The following is a 16,348-nucleotide window of genomic DNA, read 5'->3' on the forward strand; positions in this document are numbered from 1 at the left end:
TATTTTCCTCCTCATACCATATTCTGAGTTAATGCTACCTTCTGATTTCATCTTGTGATTAATTTGGTAATATGTGTCATCATCAGTTCAGAGAGAACAGACGTAGGCTCAAGGCACAAATTGCCTTCACTCTGGCATTAGAACCACTTTCAAGAAAATGCTTAGCTAAGCTTAGGTGACAGGTGGGGATAAGGTCCAAGATCATCTTTGTGATTACTTTCTTTTAAGCCAGATTAAAAAGTAACTATGGCAGGATTTCTAACAAGTTTCCCATGAACTATATACTACTTTTCTCTCCTTCCACCTTTCATTTCTTCCCAAGAAATTAGAAATGAAATGATAAGAAATCATCATATATTAAGGGAGAATGGAAGTGGCCTTGTCTATGGAAGATATTTTAAAAATTAAGAAATAAGTCAAAACAAAACAATAAGTCAAAAAATAAAAAGAGGTGATAATATGTATACAAATAACTGATTCACTTTGCTGTATAGCAGAAACTAGCACAATATTGTAAAACAACTATATGCCAATAAAATTTAATTTAAAAAAAAAACAAGTCAAAATATGAAAGGGTCTTTTTGTTAGTTTCATTTTGTATTTTTTCAAATAAATTTGTATGGAAGCTTCATAAGGAATGGAAACACACACGTTCTAAAGAAAATGAAAACAACTGTCCAGACTCCAGTGTCTGGAACATGATACGTTCACCTCTGTGGCGACTGTTGGGTATTACAGGATGTACGGCTTCACTGCCACTCACGCTGCCCTTCCTACCACCTTCAACTTTCGAAGTCATTTAATTTTCTGAGTTCAAGATCAGATTAGCTATGTTAACATTGTTGGTCTTCTTTAGAAGAGGCACATAATGTTTTCATAAAATGGTATATTTTCTCTATATAAATTTAAGTTTTTATAGCTAATCAATAACAATTGGCAGTTATGACCTATTTTGGAATTTATCCTGTTTCTCTAGGGTCTCAGATACAGAACTGTTTGAGGTAATCACAAGGAAAGGCTGATAAACATTTTGCTTCAATTTCTTAATACATGTGATAGTTCTTTAAAAATTACTCTAAAGTCATACTGTTTTCTGGCTACAATAGCCTCCTTTGTGCAGATTTGGTAAGACTGGACTTAATTGATTGTGGTTTTAGTATTTGAGCTTTGAGAACTCCTGAACTTGAACTTCTTTTCAAAATCCAAGCTTGAGAACCCTTTTTTGTTGTTGTTCGGATAGAAGACTTCCCAGAAACAGTCATCCCTGATTTGACTTGTTTCCACAGTGCTAGGAACATTTCAAAGGTTTAGAAATAGACAAAAGTTACAAACATCATATTGGAACTTCCCTTACATTACTGTATAAATTCTTGCTAACTGATGCATGAAAATGTATTAATTCATTATTAAAGGATATGTATTAATCTGTGTGTGTGATTAATTGCTTCCAGATGCTCTGTGCTCCTTTCAAGCAGCATTCTCATTAGTTAGTCCTCTTAATATTCCCAAGAAAAAGAAAGGGGACAGTCGTTTGATGTTTACTTAATTGAAAGAGGCATATATACACCAAGCTGATATTTGGTGTAATAAATACTGTAATTTTCACTTGGTGAAAATTATTTAGAGAAAAGCCAGCAGACTATTGGGACAGAAATTTGGTCTCAGGAGTGGGGCAACCCTCTGCCTTTCTTTCTGCTGCACAGTTCATGCAAACATCTGATTTACGTGGTCATAAACAGACTTTTTCTCCACTGAAAAAGTCATTTTAAGGTCATGCATGCTAATTGTTTTTAAAAAGTGCAAACAAGCATCAGATGCTTCATCAATATGAAAGTCTCCTTCACCCTCCTTTCTTTCTTTCTAGTACAAAGTGTTTAGAAGTTTGTCAGTGGTAAAGCACACTGATGAGTGGTCACTGTGTTACTAAGTCCTATCTTTTAGTTTCAGATTTAGCTTCTATTTAAACTGACCCTCTCTTTTACCGTTTTTATTATTATTATTATTTTATTATTGTTTTTAAACTTTCTTCAATTTTTTTCCATCCTAGTTTATTCCCATGCCTGTACTCTATGGTGTGTTCCTGTATATGGGAGTAGCATCTCTTAATGGTGTGCAGGTAAGTTTTCTATAGCAATCTAAGCATAGTTAGTTATATTTTCTAGTAGCAGTATAAACAGTCCAGTAATAGATCATTGAAAAAAAGTGCTAAAAATGCATTTATTTTCTGTTTTCTCCACCATTCACCTGTGTTTCTGATTTAATTAACAAAAGTAAATTTGTTAACAAATGTTGTCATGTATACTCATCCTTGAAATAAGCTGTTAAAGGCCGTTTGACTAGGAAAATAAGAAATCTCTCTGTGATCTCCCTCCCTCCCTCCTTACTTCCTCCCTCCCTTCTTTCCTTCCTGAAAAATAGTGCTTGAGGCACTATTTCTCCATTTGCCTTTACCCTATAAAGAGCAACCTATTCTTACTTGATTTGCTTTTTACATGGCTGAGATCACTGATCAAGAGTTTTGCACCAATGAAGGAATCAAGTCAACATGGTTAATGTGCTACTTTTGTCAGAAATTTCAGCTTGTCACATCTTGGGTAAAACTGGCCCCCTCTTTTTAAAAAATCATTAAGGAAACCTTAAGGGACTTTGTCTTTCAATTGAGGTTTACTTTAATTGGCACCAGGAAACTGGAAATACTTCTGCTTTCTGGCGCCTTGTTAACTGTAGCCTTATTTAGCACTTAGTGATGTTTTAATGGAAAAGACTGCATGTCCTGTGAGCATCATAAGAATTTATTTAAACCCCTTTGTAAGAATCCTTGTTTTCATTTATTGGATTTAGATTAATTTGATTTTAGAGTCTGATAGAGTGGCCAGAACTCCAAAAAGAGAAAGGCTATTTTATTGAGTAGAGTTCTTCACCATTTGTATATTTATTACACAGTACAAGGTGGTTCTTCATAGACTGGGCTAGAAGAATGTGAATGTGGGTTTACTTCATGAATGTCCATGAAACTTCTGGGAAGTATAAATACGTAAAAATATTTTTACCTAACATAGTAAATATTCTTTCTTACTTTAAATGTAAAAATATGAAACAAACATGGTCCCCAAACAAATAGTTCATATTTTTATTTGGCCTAAATAAGTCAGTCTAGATCAAAACTTGGATTTATGTGTTCTAGATGTATAATCAATGGTTGGAGCTACAAGCTTATTAAGTTAAACAGAAAGGAAAGAAAATCAGTGACTTTATAACAGTAGGGGAAAAAAGATCCCTTGCCGAAAGGATAGCTAGTGGATTTTTAAAATTCTACTGTGGTGTTGCCCTATTGCCCTTTCTCTTTACTTTTTCTCTTGACTCTCCCTCTTTTATTTTTATTTGTTTATTATTTTGGCCACACTGTGCAGCTTGTGGGATCTTAGTTCCTCTACCAGGGATTGAACCTGTGCCCTCTGCAGTGAAAGCTCAGAGAACTACCCCTGGACCACCAGGGAATTCCCGACTCTTCCTCTTTTAGACCTTTTGGGCAAGATTCGAGTTAGTAAAACAATTTTGGTACCTCAATCTTCATAGGTGGGACTGCTCCTATCAGTCAAAAATAACTTTGGAGGAAGGAAGAAAACTGTTTAAATAGGAAATCACTTCAGGGAAGATTGTGATAGCCTGTTTACTTTATATTTTCCCCTTTCCTCTAGAGAGAAAGTAGAGAGATTATTTCAGAGTTCTTATTAAATGATCATTCGATTCAGCAGATGTTTAGTAAGCATATTCCATGTGAAAATTCCTATGATAGGTACTTAAATATTATCATTATTATCATGATTGATGTAAACTCAGTAGTTGTTCTTTGAAGCACAACACCGGGCACGTAGGTGTTCAGTAGTCATTTTAATACCTGTCTATACATAACAGTGGAATACCCTTTCCTAGATCAGGTAACTAGTTGTTGGTGATCTAAAAGCCACTACAGTATTCACATGGCTTTTCTCTGGGACATGGTAATTTATTGCTGAATATATTAGTTAAGTTATGCCATAGATAATGCAAAATTTATGAAAATACCAATGCGTTCCCATTTTCAGGTCAGATACTTCTTTTATATCCTTAAAACAGTATTGAAATATATGTGATACATAGCATTGCCTCTTCTTTTCAGATAAGACAGCTTAGGCACAGGGAAATACATGAGTTAGCTATCTTCCTTTAACACGTTATTAGTAGCATAGGCCCAGGCTCTTCTCTCCTAAGGTGTAGATAGTACATGTAGAAAAAAGGAGCTGAGGACTTCCTTGGTGGTCCAGTGGTTAAGAATCTGCCTGCCAGTGCAAGGGACGTGGGTTTGATCCCTGCTCTGGGAAGATCCCACATGTCGTAGATCAACTAAGCCTGCATGCCGCATCCACTGAGAGTGTGCTCCTGAGCTGGCAAGCCGCAACAAGAGAAGCCACTGCAATGAGAAGCCATGCACCACAGCTAGAGAGTAGCAACTGCTCACTGCAACCAAGAAAGTTCATGTACAGCAATGAAGACCCAGCACAACCAAAAATAAATAAAGTTTAATAAAATGAAAGGAAAACTCCAGGATCTTGAAAAAAATGTAGGAGATTAACATCTTGAGTTTATATTTGACTTTGAGACTTTATTCTTTAGTGGCCACTTTGTCTCATATTGTCCTATAGCTGCATAACTTTCCTGCAAAGTAACAAGAACCAGAAGAGTCGTACTGTCTTACTATGTTAAATGATGCGTCTTCTCTTCCTGACCAGTGTTCTCTAACAAGGTCCTTGCTTGCCTAAAATACAGGCTATAAAACACCCGTGGTTAGTTAGATGGAAAGAAATGACTTGGTGCCTCAGCCCTTGAAGTAATGCGCTTGTCCTGCCCGTCCCTTTTCTCCCCAGTTCATGGATCGTCTGAAGCTGCTCCTGATGCCTCTGAAGCATCAGCCTGACTTTATCTACCTGCGTCACGTCCCGCTGCGGCGAGTGCACTTGTTCACTTTCCTGCAGGTGCTCTGCCTAGCCTTGCTCTGGATCCTCAAGTCCACCGTGGCTGCTATCATTTTTCCAGTCATGGTAGGGATTGTTCTCATTGAACCTACCCATGAGATCACACCAAATCATGCACTTATTATAATATTGATGACACATGTGTCTTTCATGGATAGTTCCAGTTGTTTTCTTTTTGTCTGAGTTTTGACCTAATCAGTTTGGTGAGTAATAACTTGGGGTTCCCAGGTGTCTGGTTGTCTAGGCTGGACCTTGTAGTCAGACAGCTGAGTTCAGGTATTGGCTCTGGTTCATGCAGACCTGTGAACTTCCCTGAGCCCTCATGAACTCATCAGTAAAATGAGAATGGCATCTTTGTTTTATTATGTGCATGAATAATGAATATAAGGTGGATAGCATAATGCCTGACACATGGTAGATACAAGTACACATGACATTAGTTATTTTTAAAATATTGCTCTACATTGGAGTCAATCAGAATACACTTCAGGTACACTTCAGATCAAATAATAGAGGACCAGTTTGGCAGCTTATAAGAGGTCAATGAGTGAATTAGAAGAAATGGAGAGCTAAGCTTAGTTTTTGAAGTTCTTCAAATTTGTATCATGCGAAGTGTAAGGGTAAGTCTGGGCTCTCCTTGCCATGTTATGATGTGAAGGAAGGTGAAACAGCTAACGTTCAACTCTGAATCACAAATGAAGAAGGACATAAGGAAATGCTAGCTGTGTATTTGACTTCATCATTGAATTTGTGTGTGTGGGAAATAATGCTACTGTAGCTTTACTTTTTTTTTTTTTGCATTTCTTTCTTTTCAATTAAGTTGTTATTTCTCTAAGAGATGCAGAGGCTGACATAGAGCATAATCTGAAGACAACTGTTAATTTGAAGCAGAGTCAGGACTTCCAGGTCTTACTGCATATTAATTTTGCTGCTGAGCAAAAGCATCTTTAATATACCTTCAAGAGCAGTTCATAAAATCAAAGAGACAGAGCTCAAGAGTCCTGGGGTTCAAGTTAGAAAACTGGGACCTTTTGTATTCTCCCTTTATCTGGATTTGTGATCTTGGATAACCTGCATATGTCCCTAAGCTTCAGTTTTCTCTCCTTTTGGGTTAGAGATACTAACATCTGCCTTTTGGGTTGGTCATCATGGGAATAAATGAGAAAATATTGTCTAAGAGTTTACCACAGTGTCTGACTAAGGGTAAATATTCAATCACTATATTAAAGATAGTGATTAAAGTCACCCCATTGGAATAAATGGTCTGAGTGGTGACTCAGAGGTTAAAGCGTCTGCCTCTAATACGGGAGCCTGGGTTCGATCCCTGGGTCAGGAAGATTCCCTGGAGAAGGAAATGGCAACCCACTCCAGTATTCTTGCCTGGAGAATCCCATGGATGGAGGAGCCTGGTGGGCTACAGTCCATGGGGTCGCAAAGAGTCGGACACGACTGAGCGACTTAACTTAAACTAAATCAGTTCAGTTCAGTTGAGTCGCTCGGTCATGTCCGACTCTTTGCGACCCCATGAATCGCAGCACACCAGGCCTCCCTGTCCGTCACCAACTCCCAGAGTTCACTCAAACTCACGTCCATCGAGTCGGTGATGCCATCCAGCCTTCTCATCCTCTGTCGTCCCCTTTTCCTCCTGCCCCCAATCCCTCCTAGCATCAGAGTCTTTTCCAATGAGTTCTCGTGTCCGACTCTTTGTGACCCTGTGAATCGCAACACGCCAGGCCTCCCTTCCAATGAGTACTCCCCATTATTAATATTTTGGAGATGTCTCTGTGAACTATGCATTGTACACATTTTTTGACTTTCAAAAACCTGTATAATGGTTTAATTTTGAACAACTAGCAATCATATGCAGGCTGTTTTTCCTTTGAAACTTTAGTTATTTTATTGGAAATCTGACATGGAAGAAAATGCTTTAAAAAATAATGCTTTCACACAGAAATTCCAAATGGAGGGATCATACATTACAGTGAACAAAATTAAGTGAGCCAAAGACTTCTATGAACCAACCTTCCCCGTGAAGAAAATGTTTATGGTCCACTTAATATAAGTCCATACAAGCCAGACAAGTTCTGTCATACTTCAGCCTTGTACAAAAATGTTTCTACTGATCTTGGTAGAGCAGTATTAATACTCAGACTGCTCTGACTTGCATTCTTTCCTACCCTTTGTATCTATCCTTCCAGATCTTGGCACTTGTAGCTGTCAGAAAAGGCATGGACTACCTCTTCTCCCAGCACGACCTCAGCTTCCTCGATGATGTCATTCCAGAAAAGGACAAGAAAAAGAAGGAGGATGAGAAGAAGAAGAAAAAGAAGAAAGGAAGTCTGGACAGTGACAATGATGATGTAAGGGGCTTTCTAAAATTCCGAAGTAAAATTCCAAAGTTGGTTAAACAAATGTGAAAATGGTATATATTTTTTTAACCCTTCTGTGTGATGTATGTCTGAGTTCCAAGAATGTTTACTGGTCATGCTGTTTGTCACTTTTCACCTTTGTTTGCCCTTTATTTTCTTTCTTTGTTTTTTAAAAAATATTTTCTGAAATCTTTTGTAACTGTGAATATGCTAGTAATGATATAATGACTTCTAGAAAATCAAGTCTACCATATCTAAAAAACTTTAATCTCTGATCTCCTAGATAAAAAAAAAGGAAGCTTGCTTCATAGCTATAAAATATATTGGGTTTATTATTGATAATCCAGGATTTAAATTTGAGGTAATAACTCAGTTCTATATAATTTTAAGCCTGATGAGGACAAATGCTGGTGACCTCCCCTCCTGGGATCTCTGTATCTATTTGAGTGGGCTCTCAAACAAGCTTCTCAGCTATTTTATTTATCCTTGCACTGGACTTTGACATAATTTTTAAAAATGTATTGGGGTATAGTTGCTTTACAATGTTGTGTGTTTCTGCTAGACAATGAAGTGAATCAGCTACATGTATACATATATCCTCTCCCTCCTGGACCTCTGGTCCCATCCCATCCGTCTAGGTCACCAGAGAGCAGCAAGCTGAATTCCCTGTGCTATAGAGCAAGTTTATGCTAGCTGCTTGTTAACACATGGGAGTGTATATATGTCAGTCTTACTCTCCCAATTTGTCCCACCCCCCTACTTTGCCACACTGTGTCCACATGTTGTGCATTTATTCCTGTCCTGTGAGTAGGTTCATCTGTACCATTTTCTAGATTCCACACATATGCATTAATATATGATATGCTATTTGTTTTTTTCTCTCTGACTTCACTCTGTATACAGACTGTAGGTCCATCCATGTCTCTATAGATGACCCACCTTTGTCCCTTTGTATGGCTTAGTAATATTCCATTTTATATATGTACTACGTCTTCTTTATCCATTCATCTGTCAGTAGGCATTTCGGTTGCTTCCATGTCCTGGCTATATTGTAAAGAGTGCTGCAGTAATGAACACTGGGGTACCTGTGTCTTTTTGAATTATGGTTTTCTCAGGGTATATTCCCAGTAGTGAGATTACTGGGTCATATGGACTTAAGCATAATTTGAGATTGCTTTTCTGTAACCCTTCAATAAAATGGAAAGGAAATTGGCATTTGGGGATCTTTTTACATAATTATAATAGTCAGTGTTGTAGTTTAGGTGATCTTCTTGCAATTGTATAACTATGCTAAGAAAAAAAATGATTGTCCACTTTTTAGGAAAACATTTCACAGAAATTTTGGTGTTTCACTAGAGTCTATAGTCAGGATTGGAAGAAAATCTGGGATTTGCTTTTCTTTCACACACAAACACACACTCACACGAGTAGCTTATCTCAATAGCTTTCTGAAAGGACAGCCAAAATGACACCTTCTACATGAAGATTTGTAGATTTGTTTTAGATTTTACACGGTGCAGTATCCCCATTCTAATGGAATCCCTAGTATCCTTCTAACATGAGAGTCTTGTTAGTTTTCATTGTCTGCTCTGTACTTGATCATTTTGATGGATCAGGCATACCTTGTCCTTAATTGCCAAAACAGCTCTTTATTTTTGTTCCTGTTCTACGGATGAGGAACTTTAGACTGAGAAATGTTCAGTCATTTTTCTAAGCATACACATATTGGCAAAAGCAAAGCTCTCATACAGGCCTGTCTGGTTATTTTCGATTGGTCAAGTTGTCTGATACTGTATTCTTTTTGGAGAACTTGGGAAGAGTACAGTGAAGGAAGGCAACAGATGAAATTGGATTTTAGATAAATTGATCCAATAAGAAAAGGCTAAATACATGAGGCACATTTAGCTAAAGAGAGAAGGAGTCTGAGGAAGCTTTTGTGACCGTCATCATCCATCTTCAATGAGAACAGGTGTATAGATTTTCTGTTTCCAATGATGACAGAAAAAGAAAGAATGTGCTTAAACTGCAGCACAGATTAAGATGCAGTGTTAACTAGAAAGATGTGTTTACACATTGATAGAAATCAAATTTTGAAATAAATTTCTAGGCTACTCAAGGCAAAGTAAAGATTGCCTGAAATACTGAGATAATTAAAGCAGTATTTCATCTTGAATTTTCAAGACCAGTACCTCAGTTTATGTACATGGACACCAAACTTAAAATTCATTACACGTTATAAATGTGTGAAATAATTTTATGGAATCATCTTCTCTAATGAATTTTAAGGAAAAAATAGTAATAAAGTGTCTACTTTTAAGAATGTTTTAAATTTAGTGCTCTCTAATGTCAGAGGTTGGATCAAATGAGCTCCTGAGAAGTTCTTCTAATTCTTAGGTTTGATTTTCAGCAAATCACATTTTATTTAAGCAGTGCTATTCTTTTATTAATATTTATCATTTTCAATCCATATTTCCAACAGATTTCTTGAAGATAATGTATGATATGTTTCTTTTCCTCTTTCTCCTCTTTCCCCTGCCCCCTTGCCCCCACAAAAGCAACCAAGCAAGCTTATATATGTATCCTAGACAGTGAATCCAGCCAGACTATACCTGTGCCCTAAGTTCTGAGTGTTGAGCTCATTATTTGGGATTCTCCATTTGAAATGTGGCTTTCCTAATGTTCACTTGGTCATTGTATGGTTTGGCATCCATGGATATAGGGAGCCACACAAGGGTATGAGAATTCCAACTCTAATATTTGTGAGCAAAAGCAGTACAAATTATGGCTTGCCCACCTTTTGAGCCACTCAGTCATTTTTGAACCCATCCATTAGGCTATGTATGATTAAGGGTGAGCTGCCATTCTGTTCATCTATAAATGCTGTTATTTGGGGAAACTTTGAAATACTGCACCAAAACCTGTTCTTGACATTTTCACTTTTTTTCAATTCCAGTGCAATATTTTAATCTTTTGAAATATTTTATTTCAGTATTTTAATTTAATATTTAAGGATCATTATCCTCTTTAGATTTATCATAAAGGAATTTTCTATATGTGTAATAGTTTTATGGTAAGATTTGTTTTTTACTTTCTTTCATCCCTAGTTCCCATTTTTCCCCTTTCAACTAAATGTCATCTCCTTGGTACTTTCAGTGAAGAGATGAATTCCCTCTTTTGGGTTCAGGCATAGCCATGGATTCAGTATAATGAATCCTGAAAAACAGTAAAGTGTTAATCCTATAGAAATCTGTTACAGTTTTGGCTTAAGTGGTCCATTCTTTTAAGAAGCTTCATGGTTTTTTATTTTGGTGATGATTCTTTTCTCCTTATCTGACCATCATAGGCACCTTCCTTGTGACTTTATCTTCTCACGTTTTGCTAAATTCCCAAATATATTTGGAATAAGCTAATTAAGATGAACCTTTAAGTACAAAATAGTTTTGATAGAGTATTAGAGTAGAGGATGGAGGGTTATTTTCAGGTCTATATGGATGACTCTTTAAGAGTGAGTATTAGAAAAAGTATCCTTACGTCTCTTGGAAGGAAAGATAAATCATCATTTTCCTGGGGGTAGTGTTGGAAAGCATAAACGAAACACAATTTCAAGATCGTATAGTTTAGGAAGTCTCCTAAATTTTATCTTTCACACTTAACTGTTTGTTTCAAAGACACATACAATTAACCCATAAATATTTGATTGTGAATCCAGCTTATGGAAAACTTTACAATTGTTTTCTTTTGTGGTGAGCTCCGTTTGTGTGGTTCTAGTTTTAACTGACTTAATTCCCTTAACCTAGAAGAAAGGAAAATAAGTCTGATGGGAAGATGCCATAGAACTTGAAAAGCCAGCAGAGGAGAAGTGATTGAATCTAAGGCTGTTCTCCTTAGTGCAGCATAAATGATAATGTGATAGGTTCAATCCATCCTGTGAGATCTGCATAAAATAAAACTGTTGTAAATTTCTTTCACAGTCTGACTGCCCATACTCAGAAAAAGTTCCAAGTATTAAAATTCCAATGGACATCATGGAACAGCAACCTTTCCTAAGTGATAGCAAACCTTCCGACAGTGAGTAGAACTAACCTCTTGCATGCCGGCTGGAATATGATTTGCATTTTACAGAGAAAAAACTTAAGGACTGTCATCTCCATTCACTTCCCCTGTTTTCTTTCTTTTTTTCTATGTGCAGATTTATACTTAATTATTATGAAATTTCATTTTTACATTCCTTGATCTTTATTCCTTACCTTTTCCTTTTATCCATAACCATTTAAGTTTTTATTTGATTGTCTTTTCTCTGATCCAAGTTACCGCCAGTTTCTTTGAATTGCTAAACTCATAACCATGTTTTTAATTGATTTCCTTTTTTTCTGCTGGTATCTAGAATGGCAGCTTCTAGTCCTACATCACTGTCTGTTACTGTTTGTCTTCCTTAGGTTTCCACCAATGATCAAATCAGCTCAAAAGAGAGATTGCATCGTGGGTTTCTCAAAGATCAATGAGTCAGTCAATTGTTAATACTGAGAATTTGGCATAAATGCTATTTCAATTAAATTGGCAATCATTAAATATTACCACCCATCTTTGGGTATAGCCTATAAGATATTTGCATTTTTCTTCCTAATTTCTTCATTCTCCTTCTGCTATTTCAAAATCATCTTTGTAATTGTACTGGTCTTTCTGGGGGTAATAGCCTGGTGGCAAAGGTGTAACGGTTTTTGACATGTCATCTTTTTTTTTTTGTAATTGAGTTAACAGGTCAGTTAAAAAGGATGAACACTTTCACAGTAACATTAGTGGCTATTTCAAGCTTTTTCAATAGCAAGTACCAATTGCCTCCAAACTATTTTGAGTTTTCATTTGAAGGAAACATACTCTTTTAGCTCCAGGTGCACTTCAGAGTATCCTGATCTGTTACAGGAAAAGATAGTTGAAGCATTTTTATTTCTATTTGACAGTGCTATTTCAACTTCAATAAGAAGTTACGAAGAAAAGTTTGAAATGAATGAGTATTTATGGCAAATGGGTATTTTAATTATCTCTTGGTGTTTATCACAAAGCTCAGCAGCTTAAAACAACAAACCTGGATCACCTCATATAGTTTCTGATGTTTAGGAGCCACTGATTTGGGTGATTCTGGCCCAAGGGCTCTCTTGAGGTGGCAGCTCTCAAGCTCTTCTCTGGGTCTAAGTCTGAAGGCTTGACCAGAATTGGGGATCCACTTCCAGGCTCAAGCACAGGGCAGTTGGCAGGAGATTTTAGATCCTTCACTCATGGATATCTGCTAGGGCTGTCCCTGTCATGGCTGCCAGTGATAACAGAGAAAGAAACCAGAACAGAAGCTGCAATCTTTTATAATAATGTCTCAGGAATGATGTATCTCCTGTGCATATTCTATGGGTTACACAAACCAACCCTGGTACAATGTTGGGAGGAATTGTAGAAACATGAATACCAGAAGGCAAACAGCATTGGGAGCCATCTTGGAAACTGGCTCCCACACTTGTTTAAACAAAAGAGAATTAAAGCGGTCTCACCTTTGGTGTCCAATCTGTAATCTGTGACTGAGACTACTTTCTTCTCGATCTCATCAGCAACATTTAGTTGAATATTTTTTTTTTAAGTTCAAGCTCCTCAAACCATTATTTGGTTTCATTTCTCGTTTCTGGAGCATTAAAGAACAAAAAGAGACTGTAGAAGTCTTCTATTGGCATCATAACCTGGCACACCTCTTCCAAGTACAATTTAAAAACCACTTAAAAAAAATCAGAATGGTGGCTCAGGAGGTAAAGAATCTGCGTACAGTGCAGAAGACCTGGGTTCATCCCTGGGTCGGGAAGATCCCCTGGAGAAGGGAATGGCTACTCACTCCAGGATTCTTGCCTGGAGAATTCAGTGGACAGAGGAGCCTGGTGGGCCCCAGTTCATGGGGTAACAAAGAGTCAGGCATGACTGAGTGACTGACGCTTTTACTTCACACTTAAAAAAAAAAATTACCAGATAGAATTTGAGGCTCCTGGAAAAAGTGTATGGCAGATTATTTATTTATTGCTAGTTGTTGTTCATTTTCTCAAAAACCTTTAAAAGGATATTTTGAAAGTAGTGGATATGACATGAGAAATTTACTTAAGCAAAATACCCATGATCATTCTAAAATCTTTTCTAGTATCATATAAATCCATGAAAGAACAAAATTGATAGTGGATTTGAAGTAGAAGCAAGTTCCTCAAAATTTTAATTTTAGCCCCACGAATAATAGCAGGATAAAGTTGTAGCTAAAGATGGCAGGAAATCCAAGGGCAGAGACTTAGGCGTTCAGTAGATGTTATCGTCCTCTAAAAAGTATTTAGCTTGTCCTCTCACTGAAAACAACAGTGGTCCATCCCAGAAAACCTAGAATAAAGGAAACTGAGTGATTTTGGCTTCATCACACTTCTTAGATTCTTGATACAGTGTTTATTTAAATTGTGTAAACTTGTCTTTCTTACTATTTCCAGTTGTGAAAGATGTATCCATTTTTGTAAAGACTTAAAAAATTTTCCTTCTAGTGTTATACTTCACCAATGACTATTTATGATTAAAATTTTATTTTATTTTTTAGGAGAAAGATCACCAACATTCCTTGAACGCCATACATCATGCTGATAAAATTCCTTTCCTTCAGTCACTCGGTATGCCAAGGTAAAGGACAGCCCAGTATCTTATGTTGTTCTGTGGGGTGATTGCCCTGCAGACATGGAATCAATGGCAGGTTATTGGCAGGACACCCTGTTCTCCATCCTCCCTACAAATTTATCTTAGAAAAATTACCGAGACATCAGACCTCATCCAAGCTTTTACTTGTAGAAAACATTCTAAGAGACCTGTTCCACCTACTCTTAGAAATAATGAAATCTTTCAGGATCATTAAATTCCAGGATTATACCAGTGTCATCTCTGATTTAAGGGTAGCTGGCATTTCCTGCTGGCTCTTCTCCAGTAGTTTACTTCCTTTTTAACACAGAGATCTAGAGATTTCAGATCCTCCTTGATTTTCAAAATCGTGAAATCTCTGAGTGTTTTTCATGTCAGTCTTTTTGTCCTTTAACTCCTCACAGTGTCACCTACCTGGTAGTTCTTTCTTAGTTGTTGGCTTTTTGTCTTACCTAGGTATGAGAGCTTATGATACTCTTACTTGAATTTCTTAACTCCTATTTGGTAACTTCATCCCATTTTTAAAGTGTTTGTTTTTAATACAGAAGGAGGGGATAAGTATTTAAAGAGAACAAAGAAGGACCCACTTGACTTCCGTACATCGCAGAAACATTTGACAGATGGTAAAGGAATTCTGTTGTACTTACTATTTCCTTTTCCCCCCCTCTTTTTCTTTTCCTCTAGTCCTCCTAGAACTCCAGTAAAAGTCGTGCCTCAAATTAGAATAGAACTTGAGCCTGAAGACAATGATTACTTCTGGAGGAGCAAGGGAACAGAAACTACATTGTAACCTGTTTGTCTTTCTTAAAACTGACCTTTTTGTTGTTTATGTTCTTGTTTTCTGTTTGATTATTTTTTAATTTTTGTTCTCTTTTGGTTTTGGGTCACTGGCCAAACACTACAGCTCTCTCTGCTTCTCTCTTGCATAGGTAAAATCCAGACAGTAGCGCACCATTCCTTAAAAACAACATCTGAAGAATCGCTTTTTGTTCTTATACTTTCAGATATGTCCTCTGACAACCAAATTCCTCTGTCACTCAAGACATGCACAGACCCTGTCATTTTCCTTTATTATGCAGAGGGCAAAAGTATTAAGGATTTTATAACACCTTTTCTTAAAATACTGAAGGAACTTCCAACATTAGCTTTGGAGCTGTGCTTACTGGCTTGTGTTTCTGTCTGGTCGAACAAACCTTGACCTCCAGACAGTCCCTTCTCGCTTGTATTGCTCTCCAGGACTGGAAAACGTGCTGCTATTCTAACTTGCTCTCGCTTTTAAACCCTAATCTTAGAATTATCAAAAGAAGGAAAACTAAAGGTACTTTATTCCCATTAGAAAAACTATTGCCATCATTGTAGCAAGTGCTGGAATGTCCCTTTTTTCCTATGCAAACTTTTTTTAACCCTTTAATGAACTTATCTGTTGAGTACATTGAAAAATATTTTTCTTCCTAGATTTTGTTGTTTAAATTATGGGGCCTAACCTGCAACTTATTTTTTGTCAATTTTTTAAACTTTTTTTTAATTACTGTAAAGAAAATGAATTTTTTCCTGCAGCAGGAAACATAGTTTTGAGTAGTTCTACCTCTTATTTGTAGCTGCCAGGCTTTCTGTAAAAATTGTATTGTATATAATGTGATTTTTACATACAAACACACACACACACACACACACACACCATCTCTTCGGTATGCCTGAGGGCTAGATTGGACTGAAAACACCATGTTTCTAAGCATCCATTTTTCCCTTTCTTTAAGAGAAATTTAACTGTTCTATGAAGGAGATTGAGGGAGAAGGGAGACGCTCCTTTGTAACGGGAATAACTGATGTTTTGATAATAGTATCCAGGCACAGATGCTGATTGTATTACCATGTCAGTGTCCTATGCAGTATTGTTAGACATTTTTTCATTTTGAAAATATTTGTGTGTTTGTGTATGTACTCTGTGTGTGGCTGGTGCACATATGTGCAAAGTTAGAGTCAGAGTGATGGTAGGGAAAAGGCAAAGTTACTAGTTCTCTTGTGTCAGTTTTTATAAAATCCAAACCACTTATGAAAAATCTATCAGAGGTCCAAGAGATTTACCATTATGCAAATGAGGGTAAATATATTTTATTACCCAGATAGCAGTCACTATCACTGATATAGTAGCCCTTATTTACAATACAAAATCCATAAGACTATATAATAGACCATTTACACATTTAAAAAGTGTTTATGGGAATGCAGATAGATCTCAGAGGTATTATATATGTATACATTTTAACAATACTC

At 36.7% G+C, this 16,348-nt stretch overlaps 1 protein-coding gene across 2 annotated transcripts in view; it reads left to right on the top strand.

The window, feature by feature from the left end:
* The window catches only part of SLC4A4 (solute carrier family 4 member 4), a 308,892-nt gene extending 294,028 nt beyond the window's left edge, over positions 1 to 14,864 (top strand). Inside the window, exons 20-24 of one of the 2 annotated variants that reach the window (XM_068974914.1) lie at positions 2,048 to 2,116; positions 4,905 to 5,078; positions 7,211 to 7,372; positions 13,983 to 14,062; positions 14,759 to 14,864. In XM_068974914.1, the coding sequence (XP_068831015.1) occupies positions 2,048 to 2,116; positions 4,905 to 5,078; positions 7,211 to 7,372; positions 13,983 to 14,062; positions 14,759 to 14,864 (591 nt within the window). Of the gene's footprint in view, positions 1 to 2,047; positions 2,117 to 4,904; positions 5,079 to 7,210; positions 7,373 to 11,352; positions 11,450 to 13,982; positions 14,063 to 14,758 lie in introns of those variants that run through there. The other variant, XM_068974915.1, reaches the window with a different exon arrangement.
* Positions 14,865 to 16,348: the final 1,484 nt, after the last annotated feature.

This window comes from Capricornis sumatraensis, chromosome 7 (assembly GCF_032405125.1).
Source record: "Capricornis sumatraensis isolate serow.1 chromosome 7, serow.2, whole genome shotgun sequence".
Lineage (NCBI taxonomy): Eukaryota > Metazoa > Chordata > Mammalia > Artiodactyla > Bovidae > Capricornis > Capricornis sumatraensis.